General features: G+C 42.6%; 1 protein-coding gene across 1 annotated transcript in view; it reads right to left on the minus strand.

The window, feature by feature from the left end:
* Nucleotides 1–7: 7 nt before the first annotated feature.
* Nucleotides 8–23463, minus strand: part of SOST (sclerostin) — a 29247-nt gene continuing 5791 nt past the window's right edge. Inside the window, exon 2 of the mRNA XM_080369884.1 lies at nt 8–22288. Coding sequence (XP_080226010.1) covers nt 21867–22288 — 422 coding nt within the window. The 3' untranslated portion in view covers nt 8–21866. The remainder of the gene's footprint in view (nt 22289–23463) is intronic.

Genomic DNA, 23463 nt, shown 5'->3' on the forward strand with positions numbered 1-23463 from the left:
TGGGGGGGTGTGGGGGTGTATTGGGCTGCTTAATCAGTTACTTTCCAGCTGTTGCTATCGTTCCTCTTGGAGTAAAAGGACAGAAGTATTCAAGGCTGGCTATAAATAGCCCAAATTATGAATTAGGCAGCATTATCTACAGAGACTGATGTGAAGGGTTTACTTACATGGGCGATCCCCTCTTTTCCTGAAGACATGAAGGTCCCCAGGCATTAGAGAACACGTATTTCTTAGGGTTTAATAAGAATCTATGATTCTTAGGAGCTTCAGAAGAGAAGGATAATACAGTTTTTGCATAAGCACGCTGCTGACAAGCACAGTTTGCCTTGGAAAAAAATGTACAAAGGTGAATTTAGCATATTGCCTTTGCATAAAAGAGCAGTTCAGAATTTTTCCAAAGATACTTCAATTATCTTTAATGAAAAAAAAAATAAAAATAAAAGAAGGGTACAAGGTTGGGTAATGAAAAGAGGATGTAAGAACTCAAAGTGCAGCCCCTTTCTACAGAGCCTGGCAAAAGCCTGATCTAAAGCAGAACTTTTAATAAAACTCCAAGTAAGGCTGGTGAGCTTTTCGGGATGGTAATGTTTGTTTCCCTGGAATTATGTCCCTTCAGAGGCAGCTGGAGGAATGCAGTGAAGGGTACAAGTGTCTTTGGGGATTCTCCGAAGTCTCGGTGGGGAGCAGCAGCGGTAGGGGTGAGGGAGGCTGGTGTAACGGGAAGGGTGACATTTCTGGAAGGGTGACCTTTCTGGAAGGGCAGGGACTGGATCTTTGTTGACTTTCCCATTCTCGTCGCCAGAAAGGCTCTCTGCACCCAGGTTCATCTTTTGGGGCAACGACTCTCCTTTCCACATTGTTGGATTGTTTTGTTTTGTTGTGTTTTTTACCGACAGAAAGTTTCCGGGCAGTTACCAGCAAAGTTCCCACTTACCGCCTCCTTCCTCACCCTCGCCCTGCCGCCCCTCCGCAGGACCCCAACTCCGGAGCAGGGATTCCCAATCCACAGGCTCCCTCCTAATCGCCAAAGCAGTTTTCCCTGCTGGAATAGCCTCTGTGGTTGCCATGACAGTGACTAGCAGGACCACAATACAAAGGTGAGGAGCCTGTAAGTTGAGGGAGGCCTCATGTAGGGTTTGATTGATAGAAAAAGTGATTTTTAGCTTGGTAAGAAAGAGTGTGAGCAGCTCCTCCACTCGCCCCTCGCTGGGTTCCCAGGGCCCTAAGCCCTCTTGCAAAGAAGGAGGTATTTGCCCAGAAGCTATGAGAACAGAAGCTTATCTAAAAAACCCAAGGAATTCTGCCATTTCTCTCTGAAAGATTCCAAACGGCAAAAAAGAGCTAAAAATAGGGCAAAGAGGAGCTACCATCCATCCACCCCAACGCAGACCTTACCCTGTGTGTAGCTGCAACCAGGAGGATATCCTGCTGCTGGCAGGTTTAAACCCCCTGACAAAAAAAAAAAACCCACCTTTTTTTCCTGTATCTACCATATATTTGGAAGAGAACTCTCATTTTTTTAAAGAGTAGCATGTTAATATTTTAAAGATTCTAGGCTGTACTAAGGTCAAACTGTTTGGAAAAGCTTTGGAGAGGTTTTGTATTTTGGCCAGTCGGTCTTTAATCTTACTCATTCAAAAGAGCTACAAGACTTCAGGTTGATGGCACAAAATTCTAATTCCTACGGTTGCTTCTTACCTTACTGAAAAATACGTTTTTCAGGGGACTTATAAGATATAAAGCCACCGCTGCTGTAATTACCAAACCCTCGTTCCCTCTTGGCAGTCAATAGGCAGCGATGGAATGGGAAGGTTGGTGGGAATGAAAAATCTGTGAATTTTCACGACTATAATGGTCTAATTCTCAAATCAGCTGAACATGGGTATCAAGCAGACGTCAGAACGCGTTTATAGCTCTAACAGAATATTCCCATTACCAACTAGTGGAGTTCCTAGAGAGAAAAAATAAAGGAAAATGTCAGAGGAAACACTTCTATCATGCTTTCTTTATGCTTGCTAGTCTTGTCTCAGCGCTGCAAGAATCTCTCAGGTATTTAGGTCAGTAAACTGTGGGGAAGAAGTGTGGAAAATATATTCGTGTTATGCCTGTGATTAAATACCTACTGGATATACAGCTGGAGGCAAGGTACCAGTATATCATAGTAATAATTCCTCTTTTTCCTCGGCATTAATCAGAAATCCTCATTTCTAGCTATGAGTGACCCAAATAATAAAATACAAAATTTTTAACTTGGGGAAGAGGTGTGGTTGCGTTAGAAAAGGTGAGGAACGGGGACCTGAAAGTCAAAAGTCTATTTCCCCAGGGTGCCTGGGTTCCCCTATAGCTGTAGGCAATTCATTTAGGACCACGTTTTCTCTGCGTTGCACCTATTGCTGGGAGTAGATTTTTCAAGAGAGCTCAGCACTCGATGTCCAGCTCCAGACTGCTTGATCAAGTCCTGTTTTGCCAGGGGTCTATGCCACCAGAAACTGGTAGCAGCAGATTTGGAGGACTTAGCTGCCTGCTCTGCTCAGTCCCCTGTTAGGCTGGCAGCCCGATGCAAGTAGGAAATAGCAAAATTAAACACAAAGGGACATTAAATTCACATTTTCAAATGGCTCCCATTTGCAAATAATGTCGGCTAGGTCCAATTAGCAATCACCACTTCTTTATTATGAACAAATAGAATTCGAATTAGGCTCATCTGGGCCTCAGCTACCCCCTCAGATTGGATTGGCAATTAAGGTACTACTTGTACAAGTAATTATGGTTTACCATGAAATTACCCTCCCTTCTCCCCTCTCCCCACCAAAAAACCATCGAATTAGCCATGAGTGGGATTATATTTATCACAGGACCCAGTGCAGCAGGGACTTTGCGAATAAATACAAACAGAAAACCACTCGGCGTGCTGTGCCAGCACAGTAATTAGGGTTTGAAGACAGGAATTTTTACTGAAGCCAAACCGGCTGGGTTGTCATGCAAGAGGAGCTGCAAACATCTCCAGCAAGCACCCCTGGGTGTGCAGATCCCGTCACTGGCTCTCCTGGTCCCCTTGAAGGAGCAGACCCAGCAGAAGGAACGATGCAGAGAATAGAGGGTTCTCCCCGTATAATCCTGTAGTAAGGAGCGGACTCTGTGAATTCACCAGTTTAGTGTTTTCCGAGATGTTATAGTCACCCCAGCGGGCAGGTGACCAGCAGTTACACCAACGCAAGGCTGATGCAGCGGATTTCAGCAGACAAAAAATGTAAAAAACAAAAAAGGCGAGCAAGCAGAAAGTAAACCTGAATTGGGTTTCCTTGCCCAGAGAATTGAAACCAAACTTCTTGTCCTAGTATTCGAACTCGAGTCCCTGTAGTTGCGGTGACAGTTGCCAAGTGTCACTCTTGTACCTGCTAATGAATCAATCAGCTTCTGACCATTTCTCTCCCCTTTCTTCTTAGAGCTGCATAAATGCAAATTGTCTCTGGTCTAATATCCAAAGCGTAGAACGTTGCACCACAGAGCTTTTGCCTTTTGTAAATGGAATAACGATCTCACTTCATTATCACTTCTACATTTACTGCCTTGGAGGCTGTCTGGTATAGGGAGTTTTGTGTCTCATCAGTAGGGGATCGTGGACTAAATATTGTGTGTACATTTTAAAGGTCATTTTCAATTTTTTTCTTTACTTTTGAGAAAGTAGCTTTGCTTCACCCAATGTACAGAAACGCTGAACGTTTTATTTTCCAACTTGTTTAGCCATTCAAGTGTGCATAAACATATTGAATTTCCTTTAGAACATTGAGAATTGCTCCTAGCTTAGAGTCAAAGTGTTAAATTGCTTTTAAGGAAGCAAGGAAAAGAATCTTCGATTTATAAATTCTCACATCTTGATCATCTTCAGACCAGTGTTAGTAAGACTAAGAATTACCTCTCCCTAAAGACCATCTTCTCACCAAAGGGATCACTTCTGGACCTTCAGATACGTGGGAGGCTGGGCTGTTTCAAAAATTATGATAGAAAATGGTTTATTTTCCAGTCTCCGAGGTTTCCAACACCGTTAAGGCTGCACAGGGTCTTTCTCTTACAGATTTTGCTCAAACTCTCTGTAACATTACTATTAATATTACTGCTATTACTCCTACTGAAGCAGTTGGAACTTCAGCTCTGTTTGGAAGCCAGGTAATTCTGGGTTTGGCCAAAGCACACTTGCACAAGTTATTATGGCTTATCCAACTGAAGTTAGATCTTGAGGAACATTTGATAAAGGATCCTGCCAGAAACTGTCTCTCCTACCATAGAACCCACCAGGATGAGGAAACCCCTCTTTTCCTCCATGTCATCTGCTAGAGACTGGTGCCTGAACCAGCGGCACCTCCTCCCATGGACTCAGACCAGCAAGGCATTCTTGCCTGGAACAGAAACCTTCCAATGGCTTTGTAGGGTAAGAATCTAAAACAAAATATAAAAGATAGAAGAAACTCAAAAATTAGAGCCTTGCAATAGAAATAGGCACATGTTCTTACCTGTATATGCCGCCGCTGCTCCCATCTCTGCACGCCTTAGATTTCATCCAAAGGGAATAATTTCTTTTTCTAGAAAGTACAGACAAACTGAATATTAACTTGTGGTACATCTAGAGGTGTAATTCCCATTAGGGGATGACTGATTAATACTGTTTATTTATTTATATTATTATAAAAATATATTATTATTACAAAAATAAACTGTTAACTACTGTTTGCAGAGCTGGCAAAATGAATATTACAGCTAGTCCTCTCTGGTTCCTGTCATGCTTTCTATCATCTGCCAAGGATTAGAAATTCATCAGAAAGGACTCTGATAGCGCAGTAAAATGGTTATTTCTCACAGTAAAGTGTGGCCTCTTCACGTCTTGAGCACATATGCATAAATTTCACTAAAGGGTCTGAAGAGTCTCCACACAAACTTGGCCTTCGTGATCCTAAAACCGGTTAGTTTTCAGAATAAATAATAGGTTCGGGGAAAAAAAACACCCACCAGATCTTCTCTTTGCTAACTCTAAAGTGAACACCAGGAAGGCAGAACGCAGGTGCCTAAAGGTGCGCCTGCTGTCTGTGATCCTCCCTGTGTGTCTCCAGGAAAAAAGGGAGAATCTTGGAAAAATCTGGTTCTTTCTGCTGCCAGAATATTCATACGACAGCCAAATTTGCTGGCAGATTTTGGAAAAAGAAATGTGCTTCTTTAAAATGGAGGGTGGGGTTGTTCTCTATAAATTAATGGGGGGGGGGGGGTGTTCTTTTTTTTTTTTTTTTTTAATACCATACTGTCTCCTAAATTCCAATCCTGAATCTAAGGCAACTCTTTCCATTTCACTTAGATGTGATTTCTCATCTTGCAAGTAGTTAAAAACAGAACGATGAATGCAGTTAAAGGCTAGACTGTAGAACCTTGTGCATTCTGAATATTTATTATAATATAAATATATATATGAATATATATAAATTTATATGAATATAAAATAATTAATTTACAATTATTAATAAAGATGCTTGCCATTAAAGGAAAGGAAAACAACAAATTCATTTTGTTAGGTTTACAGAATGTATAGTTCAAAACATCTTGACAAAAGCAAGCTGTCAGCACAATAATTTGTCTCTCTGTAAAATATGACATGATCGTTCTTCCCATTTCAGTAAGAACAATCTACGGTGCAGACAGCACAGAATAGAACATTTGTCTCACAGTAATTCAAACTACCTGTTTAAGTTAGACAAATGAAAAAAATAGACTCCAGCCCACACATTGTGGCCTGGCACAGAGCAGCATCCAAAGATGAATGCAGCTGATGAGATTAATTTGTCAGGCCCTTACTTATCACCTACAGACTGAGGCTTCGTATATCATGAGCTCATTTCCTGACGCATGCACAACATGCTATTTCAGCTCGGCTCCATCCAAACAGGGCAATTTACTGTGGCCAGAAGGGGCCAGAATTAACACCGTATCACATTATTAAAATGCTCTCCTAGTTAGTTTAGCCATTTGACCCCCGAGTATTAGGTCTACCATGGGCTGCTGCTAAGGGTGGCATGCAAAAGATCTCTTTCTTTCTGGTCCATCCTGTGCCTGTTGCTTTTTGTCCCTTTGGCATCTTCAGTATGGGAATTTCACAAGCTCTGGCACAGGATTGCCTTTTTTCTCGGCTGTCTGTTTGATCACGTTCCTCCCTTCATGAAATCTTAGTGTAATGTATAGCTTGTCTGTAAGGAACGTATTACCCAGTGCTACACCCTCCCTCCTGCATGTCGGGTGACTCCTCGCCTGAAAGCAGTTCAGGGAACAGAGCTAGGACACTCGGTGTGGCAAAAGTGACATAGCCCACCATTTGCTTCGCTATTTTCCAGCTGAAAGCGAAAGTGTGACCTGAACCATGCTAATGGCTTGAACTTCCTTCAGTAAGTTCCTGGAAGGAAGGTTTGGGCAGCCCAGAATGCTCCTGCGGAGGCCGGCACACGTACCTGCCAGACCCAACCAGGGATGCTCCATCCTGCTCCATCCTCCGTCTTCTGCAGCCACGGGGAGCTCTGTCTGCAACCACAAATGAACATGAAAATTTCTCCCAATCCACTTTATTGTACAGAGCGGAGAGTTCATTTTATTGTTTTTTTTTCATCTTAATTAATAACATCTGTGGGACTCTTGTTTATCCGTGCCCCCGAAGACAGAGCAGCACCTCTAATAAGGTGCTCAAATTTTTTGTTTACCCCAGATGGGTTGTGTTTGGCAGTGTGCTGCTCACACTGCTACCGTAGCTATGGTCACCTTCTCGTTTCAGTTCGAATCAATCTTTCCTGTAAAATACTACCAGGAATCAAAGCATTCCCAGAAAGGAAGTTTTTCTGCATGACTACTAGAAATGAAATCCTGCCTGCTAGCCAGAGCCATTCTTGAGGCACGTGCAGAATGGTAATCTAATTTCAAAGAAAAAGGAGAATTTACATATCCTGAACTACTTCTTAGTATTTAGTTATGTCATATAAACCCAAAATATTCTATTGATGTCATTACCTGGCTGCAGCATTTTCCCACTATCCCAGGGACCCATTTTTGTGCATGTTTTTGCTCCTGAAACATTCTTCCTTGAGGCACATTTCAACTCCAGTAGTAAATGTCTTATCGTGAGCTCAGTAATTGAACTCTCCACAACAATATTAACCGAGGTTGATTATCCACCGGGCTTGCACGCGCACATGTTTTTGTTTTCCATTATATAAATAGCTGCCCAGCCCTGAGAGCAAGATAAGATGCGAGTCTTTGAACTGCAGGAAGGCCAACAGAAGTGACTGACAGCAGCAAACCCGTGAGACTGGTTGAGACAACTTTAATTTATTTGTACAGCATGCATACGGAAGGGTCCTCACCTCCCGTTTTGGTAATGATAAATGACAACATGTCGACAGTTATTAATTAAACTGCCTGGCATAGCAATGTACATGATGATAAGACCAAAGAAATGTGTAGCATTCCTGCTACCCCATCATGAGAATGAGGCCCCTCCGCTGTTCTCTGGCACAGCAGAGATTAGACTAAAGCATCAATATTCCAGTACAAGCTGGCTACCTAGTAACTGCCTGAACACAGGGCCCTAAAAATTGAAATCCTTTCTCATGCGATGTGTAGTAATTAAACTTCAGCATTCTTTCTGCAGGAAATGTTTCTCCCATGTTGTTCCCACAGATTGTGCTACAACAACAATTTTAGCCCCATGAACTATTAACCAATTATAAAGGGATTTTCTCAGTCTGCTTTAACTGAGGATCAAAGGCAAAAATTTATTTCTTTTTTTTTTCTTGCCAGATATTGTAATTTAGGATACAAAACACCAAGCGTGCACAGGACTCGAGGCTTTGGTCGGTCAGACAGAATGGACTAGGGGCAGGGGAGTAACCCACACCCCATTCCAGCTGCTCTGATTTGACTGACCAATATTCCAGCTGCTTTTCATCCTTAAAAAAAAATCCATTACTTCACAATTGCAGGGCACTTAAGCTATGCTACTTCCTTTTCTATGTTTTGTATCTATATCCTTTATGTATGTGCTACTCGGAGCTAATTATGCCTACGTACTGCTCAATTACTAAGAATTTAATATATACCCAATTTCTCGCTAGCTTACTTGCCTAATGAAGCTTTAGTTTTCTTTTGAGTCCCTTTTGCGTTTTGCCCTAAGAACAGCCTGCTGAGCTAATTGAGTTAGCTAATAGATCGTGATGATTTTTATCCGCATTTGCCACATAAAGCAGTAAATAAACTCAGTGCTGAACATAACAGTTATTAATCATTATTATTTTAGCATGGGCCAGGATATTCTCTTCAAGCTTTATGTTTCAGTGAGTTTAGAACAGCGTACAAAGCGCTGGCAGCGTACCGAAGCAGTCTTAAAATAACATTGGTTATTAATAACGTGGTTATTAATAATCACGTGAGTTAAGGGACGGTTTTTGAATTAGCCGCCAGCACCGGAGGTCCTACAGGGCAGAACTTCCCAGTTTTGTTCCAAAGAGGAGAAACCCAGCCATGACACAAGCAAACTACGTGCTCATTACACAGCCACGGTATGACAGAATGGTTGAGGTTGGAAGGGATCTCTTGAAACCATCTCGTCCAACCACCTTGCTCAAGGTTGCCCAGGATTGTGTCCCATCAGGTTTGGGATAGCTCGATGGATGGAGAATCTACAGCCCCTCTGGGTAATCTCTTCCAGTGCCTGAGCATCCTCACAGTATTACCAGCTGTGGACTCAAAATGAAGGACAGGGAAAGAGTTTAATATCTATCGAGAGTTATATCTCGTAATCGGAGATATCCTGTTGTTGGAGACTGAATTATTTAGATTGTGAAGTGATGTGGCTTAGTCATAGAATCAGCATCCAGAGACACGGGGGTTTCGACCCCTGCCCAGCACAGTCAAGAGTCTTGGAGTGTCTCCCTATAAAATGGCCTTTATCCTCAAAAGTCAAAACCGAAGCGTTGGGATTCTCCGTGCCTGGGCCCGTTGCTTCACGGTAGCGGTGGGAAGGTGTCTAATGGCAGTTGACTTCAGCCTGTTCCTTTGCCAGGCCTTGGGGACTAGTGCTGAGGCCACCCCACCACGCCAAGGCCGCAAGCAGCCCCTGACACACTCGGCAAACCCAGCAGAGCAAACACTGTGACTTTTAGCAGCCCCTGGAAAATACGGTTCCTCGGGTGGTTTAATCTGTCTTGCTCAGCTTTGGCATCTGTGGCCGAAAAGAAATATTCAGAATTGGAAGTTTATACATTTTAAATTACAACATGATTCACTGTAGGTCTCCTTCAAGCTATATGTTGAGTTCAAAATTAACATACTAATTTTCCAAATTAGATCCAAAACGTGCCCTTTTCTTTTCTTTTGAAGACCTGATATAGAGCTTCAGGCCTCTCACTAGATCATTATTTTGATCGTGCAGAAAATCTCCGTCTTCCTGGGATATTATTTAAACTTATTTCATGTTCGAAAGTCTGTTGCCAGCCATTTACTCATTTGTAAGGCCCGAGGTTCCCACGAAGAGTAAGTCATGTGAGGAAAGAATATTTTGAAATCGTGTCATCAGTCACTTTGATTATGCAAAGGGTAAAGATTCAGAGTTAAGAACGTCAGAGATGATGCAAAATTAAAAGGATCGAGAGGCCTGTTTTGAAGGCTTGGTAGCGGGGCACAACCGTTCCTCACCATCACGCTCCGATGGTGAAGAAGGATGGAGAAGCCAATGGCTTCTCCCAGGGACCTGGGTGGCCACGCTGACATCCTGATCGGTTTTAAAAGTGACTCCAACAGCTTCTTTTCTACAATTTGTGTGCGTTTCCATGTAACAGAATTGCAACATGGTGTTTGCTACAAAGGCTCCTTTTTAGCATTTGCAAATACTGTGAAAGTCCACACGCGTGTGCGCCTCCGTCTGTACATACACATGAATGAAATGAAAACACTTCAATGTTTTCAATCAGTTTTTGCCTTAAGGACCGGAACTTTGATGTCTTTTTGCTTCACTGAAACATTAAAGGGAATCTGGGCCACGACGCTTAGCAATAGCTCAGAGGCGATGATGTCGGTGCAGCACCCACGTGCCACAGGTGGGTGAGCAGGGATGCTTGGTCCTTCTCCTGCTTTGTCTTCCCTACTTGTGCACCTCGTGTGTCCTGAAATCAGGGAATGGTTTTCTAAATGAACTTCGGCAGAGGTGTAGGCTTGACTTTTCCGCAAACATATAGCAGATAGGAAGGAAACCACATGTAGCTCTGCAGGCTGGGGGCAGCTGCCAGGGAACACAGGAGGAGCCGTTAGGGTGGAAGCCTTGGCTGCTGCCCTGAGCTTTGTGTCTGAGCAATTTCAAAAAACCAGCAGTGAGCCAGCACCTCCAGACACGCATTTCCAATAGGAAAAACACAGTGGCTGACCGAGGAGGCTTGGAATCAGTTGAAAACTAAAATGAGATCAACAGTGGACAATGCAATAAAACCGCTGTTGTGATATAGAGAAAAAAATGAGAAGGTGACAGCTAAATAATCACTTCCCCTAGGGCAGCAGCCTTTCCAAAGTCACTGAGGCACTTACACAAATGAAGATGGTCTTTTAGAAATACACACACAGCTTAATCATTTTCACAGTTGTTCAAAACACTTTCCAGTATTCTTCAGTGGCAAAAAAAAAAAAAAAAAAAAAAGAAAAAAAAAGCGCGCTATAAAAAAAGCAAACATTCTGCTGTGTAATTAAATAGCAAGCAAAAATTTTATGTTCTCAGAAAAAAAAAAAAGTAGCTGCTAACTACGTCTTCTTCCAGTGACAGTCTCCTGACTCAACTCACTCTGCAATTAAATCTTGCGAAGCTCTCGAGCTGGTGGCAGCACAAAACTCCCTCTCGAAGGGCACCGAGTGCCTTTCGCTATGTAAGGCTTTGTTTTTTCTAAGTGCCAGAATGTTGAACCTGTTTTTCTTTTGTTATTTTATTCCATTATTATTTTATATTTATACCATACAGTCCTGACTGCCTTTGCTGGGCTGGGATTTTTCAGTCCCGTATCCGAAGAGCTTGCAGCCTGAAAGGTTTTACAACACACCTGCTGACTATATTTTACCATGTTTTGCATTTAATATAATTTATCTGTAGAGGAGGGACTGCTTTACACATCTGCTATTTGTAACAGATGAGTCCTATGACCTCCACGACTACAACTACTTTAAAGGTCCCAGCTGGGTTTAGACCTTTCAAATTTATCTACCTGACTAGAATTAAATATAACTTTAAACAAGGGCAACATATTGATGTGTGTGACAGCATGAAAAAGAATACATACTAATACAGTAGTGTGGGTCTTTTTTTGGGTTTTTTTGTCAGTAAGGGTAAATCCCACTGCTGTTATTTGGTATTTAAAATACATTTATTTATTCAATGCACTCCTGTAAAGGCAATACCAGGTTGTTCAACTTCTCAACCAAAGCATGCCCACGTGCTTTTACTTCTGTTCTTTAGAAACAGTCAAATGAATGAGGCCAGCAAATTCAAATTTTTTTTCCCTTTTTTCTTTTTTTCCCCAGTTAGAAAGCGTAGATCCCTTTTATGGTTGTTGATACACCTTTTAATATTCTCACATTCTCTGTGATGCTTAACTGTGGGCAAGAGAGCATGCTGTCATTTTCTTCCTGCAATTAAATATGCCAAAAAATGTCAGACAATGTCTATGCTTTTTTTTCCAGCAGAAAATTAAAATGTAAAATACTGAACATTTTAAAGGAAGAGAGTTATATTTGTTAATATATATAAAATAAAATATATTTTTTAATATAATAAGAAAAGAAGACTAAAGAAACATCTTACCTGGTACCTGTGTAGAGTTTAATATCACATCTGAGTAAAAATATTTTAAAATAACACTGCTACATGCTGATTTACTACAAAGGATGTCCTAAAGGATGTGTGGGTTGTTTTTTTTTTTAAGGGAGTCACGGACTTGGTCTTGTCCTCAACTGTTTGCAAAAAATGTGATTGAAATTAAGTCAAAGTAGAGAGCTCGGCTTAAACCAACTGACAAGTTAGTTCTTGTTTATTCATATTCTGGGAGGTGATCAAGTTTAAGCATTAAACGCAGATATTCTCACCTGCTACGTCTGTCAGGATTACTTTTGAGAGATTAAACGTTACCGAGGATTCTCAGGTTTGGCTCCCAAGGGATGTAACTCGTGCCTACGTATGGAACCAGGCTGACACAGGCGACGCTGGATCCTGCAAACCAGCACTAATCCTGCACCCACTGCGCTGGTCCTGCCGCATCCATACATCCCGCGAACCGCACGGAAGGCCCCTCTCTCAACTGGAAAGAACAGAGCGTGAATCAAAAGGGTGTGATTTTTTTTCACAACAGAAGACTTGGAAGAACATTGACTTGAAAATGTGCTTCTCCCCCATATTTCTGCTCTGGAAGGGGGGGACAGCGTAAGCTAGTGCAGCGGGCAGGTTCCTCACTGGCATCTGTGGAACAATGGTCCAGAGAGTTCCTCCCTGATGACGCATTTTGCAAAAATTTGTAATTTTCCTTGGGAACGTGTAGTAAATATATTTGAGATTAGTATTTCTTTTTATATCAAAGTAATCAGAAGAAAGCTTTTTCAAGCTTTTTAAATTTGCAGACACCTGGAAATTTCCAGTGGACACGTACTCTCCCATGCAGTGAACACGTTTGTTATAGGGTCATTCTTATCAGCCAGTGTCCAGATCCCCCTCCCCCCTTAGAAGTAATTCCCAGGGGCCCAGTTGACAGCCAATGATTCAAAAAAAGTCTCTGATTTTTATATTTTTTTTTCTTCCATTTAAGTGAATGTTAACTTTTTTTTTTTTGTTAAGTGAATGTTAATTCATTTTTAATTGTCAGGTGTTGCAGACATGAGGAATCCTTCCGTTATTACCGCTAAATATGTTTCTTTCTGCTGGTTAATATGGCTTATTTCGGCCTTTCTTAAGTAGAAAGATCTTTTTTTAAACTGCATAAATGTAATCCAGGTGGTTGTCCTTTAAATACTGTCTTAGGATCCAGATGTCAAAAATCAGTACAGCTCTGCTGATACCCATATTGGTTGCAGTTTTCTCTTGGACATTATTTTTTCCTGATTATGTTTGGGGTTGGTTTTTTTTGTTTTTAAATAAAGGAAAGTTTCCTGGGCCAGTTTATCATCAAACTCGTGTGTGGGGTCCCACCAAACAGCCAGTTCCAAATACGATTTTAGTAAACCTGCCCTTGCTCCAAAGACCACCCGTAAACTCTCTTTAATAAGTTAATGGGTTTTATGCGAATACCCCTACGTACGTGTCATTTCCAGTGCTCTTGGGCCTTATAGTTGCCTTCTAAATAGCAGGACACTCTCTATATTAAAAGTTGCATTTTTCTGCAAACAGCAAAATTACACTCATTGGGTGTAACATCTGTACGGAACATGTATGTCAAAATCATAGTGGTTTATTTGAGTAAATATAGGGTGATGGCACTGCTGACCGAGAGATTTATGCATTTGAGAGCTGTGTAGCTTAAAAGTAAATGGAGTGTAGACAGAGTTTACTGCTCACGGGCAGACTGTTCAGACTCTGCTACAAGTCTGATGGCCACTTTGAGGTTCTAAGCACCCCAAAATAATGAAAAACTAGCTAAAAACTTTTAAATTCTACCCAGATAGCACTTCCAACTAGAAGAAAGGGACATGTGTGAGGGCATGATGCTGAAATTCTGAAATTGTGCCAGTTTTCCCAGTAAGGATATACCCTCTTCCCTAATTCCTGACTCTGAACATTTGCATTTATTAACATTTTGCACCAAAGTACTGCTGCTCTGCTCTTGGCACGCGTGCAAGTCCAAAGAATAATCCTTATGACCGATCGTTAGCGCTTGATGCCATATTAGAGATGTTAATGACAAAACTAATTCTAGAAAGATGTATCTTTTTAAATGACTGGGCCTATTTTTGGCTCCTAGGAGGACCCTGGATGCCTCTGATTTGAAGATTAATTTATTCAGAAGCTCATATTAATTGATAAGCATGCATTTTCTCAGTTCATTGGCCATCTGTGCAATTATTTGTCTTCTCCCTGCCTTCGCTAATGATTTTCTGATAGCACTACTGCTGCCTCTAGACACACAGAAAATCATCCTGAGTGAAGCTTCTGGTCCTGAGCACCACCCTTAATCTGAAGAATAATTTTAGAAGAAAACTATCACTTTTAAAACTAACTTCTCCAGCTAATTTGACTAGAAAAAAAACAAGGCCCTGCAAATAGCAAACCCCTCCAAATGGGAGAGTAATTACCTTAAATTAAGCCTTATTTCTGGTTATAAAAAAAAAAAAACTAACCCCAAACCAACAACCACCCAATTGTAAAAGCATGTTGTGCAAACTGGAAGCATTAGAGTTAAATACTGGCCATTTTAGAGCGAAAGGGAAGGAAATAGTTGGGAGGAAGGAAGGAAGAAGAGATTAGAGAATCCGACAGATGTAAATAGTCTCAGAGGAGCCACTGTGTCCCAAGACCTCTCCTAAGGGAAGTTTTTACACCAAAGAATCTGGTCACCTGAATGAAGAATGACATCACTTATTTATTTAGCCAGAGCTGGGCTGTTTTCTTAAGACATTGAAATAACCTCATGCCACAAGCATTAAATTTTTGGCAAAGTGATAAAAAAAAAAAATTAGGGGCTTGATAACCACAAAATAAATACACTTTTATTCCTTGGTTTAGAGAATATATTTAAATTGCCTGGAAAGTCATGCACAAGAAAGCTTGAGCCTGCAGGTTAACGCTGTGAGCAGCCTGGGGTGGGAGTCTCAGCAGGGACAAGCGTGACTTTGGACTTATAACTAAGTCAAGGAGTGGGGGCTGTTCCCCTCAGAGGTGAAAACAATGGTGTTTAACATGTTTAATATGTTTAATATGAAATGATTTTCATTAACATCTCTTAACATGGCATCAAAACCCAAGCCCAGACCAAACTTCCACATTTTGGTGCCGTACACATTCATAAGAGAGGGACTATTTCAATATTTTAAAATTTCAATAATTTGAAATTCAAAACCCTCATGGCAAAGTGTCCTGAGGGGTCAATAAGTAGTAAAAAAAAGTGATTGACGTCACACCCCACCTCACCTGGGATGGCTAAAATGGGTGTTCACAGCATCAGTGTGAACCAGTAAGCCCTTGGGAGCACCAGGAGAAGCAGGGCTGGGATGGATTACATGCCTCAATACCAAAATCTTCAAAGTGACACCAAGCTGAACGGTGGGGCCGATACTCCAGAGGAGCTGGATGCCACCCCAAGGGGCTAGTGAAACAGAGCAAAGTCTTCAAAAGATCAGTCAGGATGAGTCTGGTACAGTGCTCTGGGTGATGCTCTGTGTTGAGAAAGGAATGTACTCGGAATAATTAGAGAAGGTTCCACTGACGACGTTAAAGGAATGGACTCTGAATTATTAGAAAAGATAAGGTGGGCACCTGAAGGAGATAAGGAGACCATGAGTCAGGAGATCGCCAAACAAAGAAAGTTGAAAGGTTTACTCCACCTAGATCCCACCTACTATGAATAGAACAATTAGGTGTCAAAATCAAATTACTATTTATGTAATGATGCTGTAACCTCTCACAAAAACTGTATAAATGACCTGACATTTCACTGAAAACTTTGGAGCTAGTTTGTCTGGTGCAAATCAGCTAGCTCCCTAATGTTGCACAAAATAAATACCTTTGCTTGCTTAAAGACAAAATTCATCTCAGATGCCCTTTTGGCATCACTGGAGAGGCCAGGGGTAAGCCTCTGTAAACTTCACAAAGCTCAACAAAGCCAAGTGCAATGTCCTGTGTCGCAGCACCATCCAAACCAGCCGGCTGCAGCAAGGCTCTCCCCATCCCGTCCCAGGGAACTTCCATAAGCAGTTCCCACACTTTGCCCCGGCACAGCCACCGATCCCCCACCAGGTTTCACAAGATCTACTGTCCAGGCTGTTCCTCCATCCTCTCCAGGCCAGCCCACCTGCTTCTTGACCCCACTGCAGCCCTCTCCTTGTCTCTCCTCCATCCAGGGAAGCTCTCTCCCTCCTGCCACTGCTTCTTCCAGGTCTCCTCACCCAGTGCTCCCCTTCCATCCCCCTTAGAGCTATTTATCTACTTAGCAGGAACCAGCCACAGCTGCACATCATCCACATCAGCCACCCCCCACCCCCACCCAGCCCCCAGCTGCACATTATCAGTGTTAATTAACCTGCCTTCATTCCTCTATAATTCCTCTACACCCCTATACCTGGGTCAAGGCAATTCCAGCAGCAGCGGCTGAGCAGGGGGATCGGCAAGGGGAAGACTGGGGGGTATTAGTGGATGGAAAAGTGGACGTCAGCAGGTAATGTGCTCTCCATCCCAGAAATCTCAACCCTGTGCCGGGGGCTGCGTCCCAAGCAGTGTGGCCAGCAGGTCAAGGGGGGATCCTGCCCCTCTGTGAGCCCCCCCAGAGCACAGCCTCCAGTGCAGGAAAGACGTGGAGCTCCTCGAGGGGGTCCAGAGGAGGCCACAAAGATGATGGGGGGACAGGCTGAGGGAGCTGGGGTTCAGCCTGGAGAAGGCAAGGCTCCAGGGAGACCTGACAGCTGCGTCCCTTGTAGGGCCTATAGGAAAGATGGGGGGGGGCTTCTACACCAGGGAGCCTATGGTAGGGTGAGGGGCAACGGTTTTAAACTGAGGGTAGATTCGATCTGATATCAGGAAGAAATTCCTCACTGCGAGGGTGCTGAGGCACTGGAACAGGTTGCCCAGAGCAGCTGTGGATGCCCCATCCCTGGTAGCACCCATTTCAGCCATCCATCGTCATGCAGCAGAGGCGAGATAACGCTTTGAAGATCATCTTTGTGTTCCTTAATACTTTTATTTTTATTTATTTATGTATTTATTTTATTATTTTAAAATATATTATTAAATATAAAATAAATGTGTTTATTATTATTATATATATTATAAATAAAAATATTTATTTACAAGAATGCACAGGGCTGATAGGTTTTCCCTTTGCTCAGGTTTTACTGATGAAGTGTATTATCCTCTCTTCACAGTAATAACTTGTCCTCCTAAAATTATGTGAAATAAAACCAGTAGAGAGCTTTTAGGAGTGAAAGAAATAGCTAGGTCGTGACACAGCGGCAAGAGTGGTTAACGGAGGCAGAAGAATCAGCACTGCTTCCTTCCCTTTGGGCATCGTTTATTCTGCTTCACTGTGAATAAAATTCATTTCGGTATCAGAAAGGATGGAAAAGCACCACATTCTCATCCAATTAAAAGACAGGGCATCGTGAGCCTTGTGCAGGAAACACTGCAGCTTGACACCACAAGTCTCCAACCTTTGGTGTAAAACATTCGGTGTCAAAACTGCTCCCACAGCTCCGGGAACTGGAGATAAACCTCCATTCCATGGTGCAAAAGCAGAAAAAAAAAAAAAAAAAAAAAGTGTGCAGAATTGCCCTTTGATGGCTCTGAGGCTGCAAGGGGAGCAGTTGCACGGTTGTGTTGAAGCGGAGTTAATATCAGCCGCCTTTGTTGCAAGTTCTGCAACTTGTACTGGTTTTATTTCCAGCTACGAGGGGTTTTTTAAAGGTGGACCTCCAGCCCCTGCCTGTCACCGGGGGGGTTTAGTTTATCCAGACCTCAGTTTACAGCTGCACAGCATGTTCAACCCCAACTCAAGCGACATATAAATATGTCCTATTTTAATTTAAGACTTTGGAGCCTGTTTACTATAGAAAAGTTGTTCCCTGCGCCCATATACTGCACTAATTTGAGTGAAACAAGCTAATTATAAGCTGATGTCATATGGCTAAAAAAATACCTGTTTATTTCTTCCGTATTTCACAACACTGACTTTCTCAACCACATTTGCAGAACACATGCATAATGTGTTTTCTGGACCTCGGGCCTCACTGGATAAATGCTCTTGATTGTGCAATTTGTAATTAAAAAGTTGAACCTCGTGCAAAATCTTTGGGACCTGGTGCATACCACCGTGCAGTTTGTGCTGCCTGTAAGTTTCTCTTTCACTGAATAAACAGCAAAACTGTGGTTTTGCCAGAAAAAAAGGAATAAAGTAGGCACACCGACTATTTATTTTAAGTCAGTATGTTGCAGAGAATGTGGCATGGTTTGTTGTCTACCCAACTGGGAAATAAAAATGGGGGAGAAATGAATGTTCAGAGGTGATATGGAGGAAAAAAGGGACTCGATTGTTTTTTGGGACAGCATCCAGTCCGACAGTTGCTCACTTGCTGGGCTCCAGCTAAGTAAGGGTAAATTCAGTGAGCTGTTACTACTCGTAGTTTGGTGGCACCTCAGTTGCATACCACCGCACTGTTGTATTGCAAAAATTACAGTGAGGAAAAATTCAGTCTTGCCTGAAGTTGCTCTGTTTTGTTTTCTCTGTGTACAGTATCAAGCTTTTTTTTTTTTTTTTTTGTTGGGGGGGTGGAGGGGGGAAGAATTGGAAGTGTTGGTGTGCCAGACAGACTGAAATTTCCTGCAGACACTCGTTCTCTCCCCCTCTGTTAGAGGGGGCATCTCCTCCATGCAGCGTGTCCCTTGGAGTAGTAAATGATGCTTTCAGCAAACGCTGACACCATCGGACCCATAAGTCACTCTCTAGATCCGTGCCTTGCTCCAGAGGCCTACTAACAGCCGTAAGCAACACGTACGGAGGCAAAAATCATGTGCACCTTTACTAGAGATTTAAAATCAAGAGAGAGAGTGTGTGTGAAGATAATTAAAACCCAAATGCTCTGTTTGAAAGGAGCCCAGATGGGGGTGGCGGGGGGAGCAGGATGTCTATAGCAGCCTGTCACTGTGAAACACCCCGCATTTGGATTTTTCCAGGTGTTTGCAGGATAAATGAAATAAATTGGCAGAAAGGTGGTTGGAGGGCACCGTCTCAGGAGGAAGATGGCAGAGGACTAAGCGCACCCAGGGACCGCTCAGCGAATCCACTTTTAACCTGGGTTAAGAAACCAACGAGAAGCGACTGCGAACAGGATGGGTGCTGAGGGGCGTCCGGACTCCGTGGGTATTGGTGAAAAAGCTTTCTAACGTGCAAAAAGCCAATCATTACATTAAATCAAACAGCAAGGTTGTGAGCAGCAGCCTGACAGCAGGGAGCTTTGACACTTCGGGTTGAAGGGGGCTGTGTGGGAGGAGTGGGGTTTCTTTAAGTGGGATTTCATCTTGAAGGTGAAACATACATAAAAAATATAATAATATATATTTATATAATTATATTACTATAATTATATATAGAAATATATAATTATAGTAATATAATATAATACTATGTCGTTATTATATATAATATATATATAATAACAAGATAGTACTGCTTCACCTGCAGCACGCCTTGTAATTGCCACCAGCCTGGAATCCAGCACAGAGTCCCAGATAAAGTCTCTTTCACTGGTTTGTCACAGTCAGCGTTTCAAAACCAGTATCGCAGTAACCCTAGATGCCAGCGAGACCAGGGAATAGATTTTCCAAGGCACCAAACCGCTTTTCTTACTTTAGAAGCACTTTGCAGGGTGTTGTGTTGGTTTCTGAAAATTAAGCCCCGAGTGCCAAATCCATAAAGTCAAAGATAAGCCTGGAAAATGTTGTCACGAGTATAAATGTATTAGGTTTTTACATGAGGTATCATTTTATAGTAGTAAAGGACACCTTACCTACCGCTGCCTTGAAAAAGCTGTTCATCTTTACAGCCACGCTGATAGTTCTGCACACTGTGTGCAGCCCAAGTTCAGTTTTCCTTGATTTCATTGGAAAATGTCTTTGTTTCTTAAAACCCACGGCCTTCTAAATGAAAATGGGCACAGGTCTATAGTATGAAATCGTGAAAATGTTTAACTGTTGCCTGGCAGCACCTGCGAGGGGATCCCATACTTTTTTTTTTTTTTTTTTTTTTTTTTTTCCCAATGAGAGAAATCTGAAATAATCAGATTTCAATCAAGAAATCTTGATCGGCACCTTGTATTCGCGGGTGGCTTTATCAGGTTGTGAATATTGTGAATCAGGAAACGTCACTGGGAGTAGGAGGGAAACTGAAATCAGCTGAGTTTTAATTCCCAGGGTAGTAGAAATGAGAACACGGAAACAGTTCTGAGCATCACGTCTGCCCAGGAACACTTTTTCCATGAGAAACATCAGGCATTGGATGCCAGAAGTTCCAGGATGGAGTTTCTTTTGAGATGTGCAGGTTATCAATTGAGAATTGGGGACCCTGACACGCTGTATCACTGAAATTGGAGTCAACACCCTGACTGTTCTGTAGTTCACCGGCTTTGCAGCAAATCAACGAGTCTTCCTATAATTAAGCATCGTTTCTACTTTATTAACCATGTATTTAAAATTAAAAATAACAGACTAATATCTTTAAAGCAGTATTACTTCTCATTGTCTACAAGGAAGAAACATTGCATAAATAATTTCTGAGAAAAAAATAAATACGTAATTCACTCTCTGAAACAATACCTTTTCTCTCTAGGTTCTGGTCCCACATAAAATAACTGCAAAATCTATCAACATCACAAATTTCCATCGTTTATATGATTTCAGCATAAACTCTACATAGAAAATAAGAACAGTGAGGAACTGTCTCCATCCCAAACTGTGTTCATCTGCTACCAGGCTTAGCATTTCTACAGGATATATACAGCACGTGACAATTTATCTCCTTAATAATATTCTCTCATGTAAAAACACAAATGTTAGTCTGAATGGTGAGAAGCTAACTAAAGGGAAGTTGCTGTCAAACTAAAGTACCAAAGACTTTTCTAGTGGAATTGATGACATTTAAAATTAGCAGAGGCTCACTTTTAACGCAGAACCAGCACCTTAATCCCAGAACTTGGCTTGCACAGGCTTCGCGCTACGAAGTGTGTGGCCAGATAATCCAAACTCTACAGAAAATGTAAATTGAGACATCTAAGCTGACGCTAAAGACAATTGTGTTCTAGGAAATCAGGCCTAATCAGTATCTTCTAGGTTAAATTGCGCACACCGATAGCTGTTTACAGGACAAACATCAGTGAGGTTATCTGGTTTGAGGGGAGCATCCATTCCAGAAATCTGCTCCACCTAGCAGAATTTGTTCAACTGTTCCTAAAGCAAATCCTTGTCCCTAAAACCAATCTGGGTTTAGTTGTCAAATCTGTTTCGAATCTGTTCATCCTACAGTCTTGCAATTAAAAGTATGAACTAGATTTGTCACGCTTTTGAGAAGGTGAGTGGCACGTTTTGATTTTTGCGTTTTAGAGGAAACCGCTGGGACGTGAGGACATCTGACAGGGTGTCACAGCTGTTGAAGTCCCTGCTAGCACTAACTTTCTGCAACTCATTCGGAGAGTGGTAACTCTCCTGCTGCTGCCTTCATCACATCCTTGTCCTGCACCATGGCACCTGGAAAAGTGGGAAAGGGACCTCGGTGTTCTTTTCGTGTAAATTGAGTAGGATGACTTCTAACAAAGTGTGATTGTCCCCATAACAGCTTCACTTTGCCTTCCTACATGTCCAAGCCAGGTGGCTCTCCAAGGGAGACCTCTCCTCTCAGACTGAATTTACGTGTTGCTGCCTCCAGCTCGGTTTATCTCATTCTCTTATCAGACCATAACTGCTATCATCTGACAGATTTTTTGACTATGTGAGCCTTTTGACCCAGCTTAGCAGAAGGAATTGGACCCTACTGCAGTCAGAACGGCACGCTGTGGCCTGTGAGTGCCATCTGATGTTGGGTAAGATATCCAGAGCTGCTAGGCTGTATCACTTGGAGTACCACCACCTGCTAGTAAGCATTCTCTAACTCATGCTGGTTGGATTTGCTGCTCCTGGCTCTGGAGAGACGGGGTTTCTTGTTCTTCTGAGGCCTGACCGTTTCCTTCCCGAAGTCCTTCAGCTCAGACTGGTTGTGGTAGCGAGTGTAGCGCTTGCATTTGCAGGACGTGACAGCTCGGAATTTGTAAGTCCGAGTCTCTTCCTCGGGACAAGCCATCTGGATGCGCTGCGTGCGAGTGTGAGCAGGAATGCAGCGATAATCCGGGGCATTCTGACGCCACCACTTCCCTCTGCCGATGGAGTTGGGCAGGAGGTGTGAGGGGACACACTGGCCGGAGCAGACCAGCTCCTTGACAGGTTTGATGCTGCGGCAAGAGCCCTCGGTGACGTAGCGGGTGGTTCGCATTTCTCTGCAGCTAAAGTCGGAAGCATCTGCAAACAAGAAACACATTCATTACCGACTACTTTCTTCCCCTTACTGGGAAAGAATAATTTTTTTTTTTTCTACAGAAACTTCAGAGAACTTAATCTCGATAAACACGTTCATCCTCTTCCCTTAGTCAAAAGGACAGTTTTAACTCAGGAACACTACTTGCAGTGGAAATCCTCAAAGGTCAGCTTACAACTAGGTGGCTGTGGCTGTTAGGTCCATCCTCCTTGCTGCGTGCAAGGTTGTTCCCTCCTCAGTACACCAAAAGAGAATAATGACCCTAAGTCATTAGTGATAACTATATCACTAATGGAACTAAGTCATCAGTGATAGCTACAAGCTGGACATTTTGAATGGCAGGTTTGGGGAAGAGCAGCTCCAAAGGCTCGCTCGTGCAACCACTCTAGTTAGCAGACCCTTGAATAACAGTGTGCAAATTGGTTAATAAAATCCTTCTCTTGCCCCTAGGCAAGCTCCATATCAGCCTCGTGCAGGTGGGCACTGGGAATTCTGAAGTGGGACCCCAGCGGGGCAGCGATTGCTTCGTGGGAAGCGTTGGTGGGATTCTCCTGGCTCCACTTACCTGTGGGCAAAAACCTTCCCCCCATGGCTCTGGTTTGAGTCTATTGACTTCAGAGGTCGACCCCAGCTTTAAATTCTTTTGCAGCAAAGAGTGTGTCCCTTAAGTGATTCTTAACTAGTTAATGGGTTCCAGGTGAGGGAAAGAGCAGGTAACAACAGTGCTAAGGAATTCCCACTCTTCAGGCATGAGAATTTCCAAGTTTACTCCTCTGTGATAACCCCACATCCCACATAATTTCCTTCAGACAGCCAGGGGTATCTTCTGGCTGGTTAGAGCTTACAGTGGGTTTCCCCCCCTTTTTGCTCAGTGGATAGCTATAGGCAAATCAAATATTAGGAAATACACGATTTATATAGCATTAAGGCTTTAGAAAAACTTTCCAGTTGTAGGAACAGACTTTTTCCAAAGGTGTCTCTTTTGCCAAGTGACATGTTTGACTAATTGACATGTTTGGAAGACACAGTATTGGAGTTTTGAAGGTGTTTATCATCTCGATAAACACGTTCATCCTCTTCCCTTAGTCAAAAGGACAGTTTTAACTCAGGAACACTACTAGCAGTGGAAATCCTCAAAGGTCAGCTTACAACTAGGTGG

The sequence above is a fragment of the Falco punctatus genome (assembly GCF_963210335.1).
Source record: "Falco punctatus genome assembly, chromosome: 19".
In the NCBI taxonomy this organism is placed as follows: Eukaryota; Metazoa; Chordata; class Aves; order Falconiformes; family Falconidae; genus Falco; species Falco punctatus.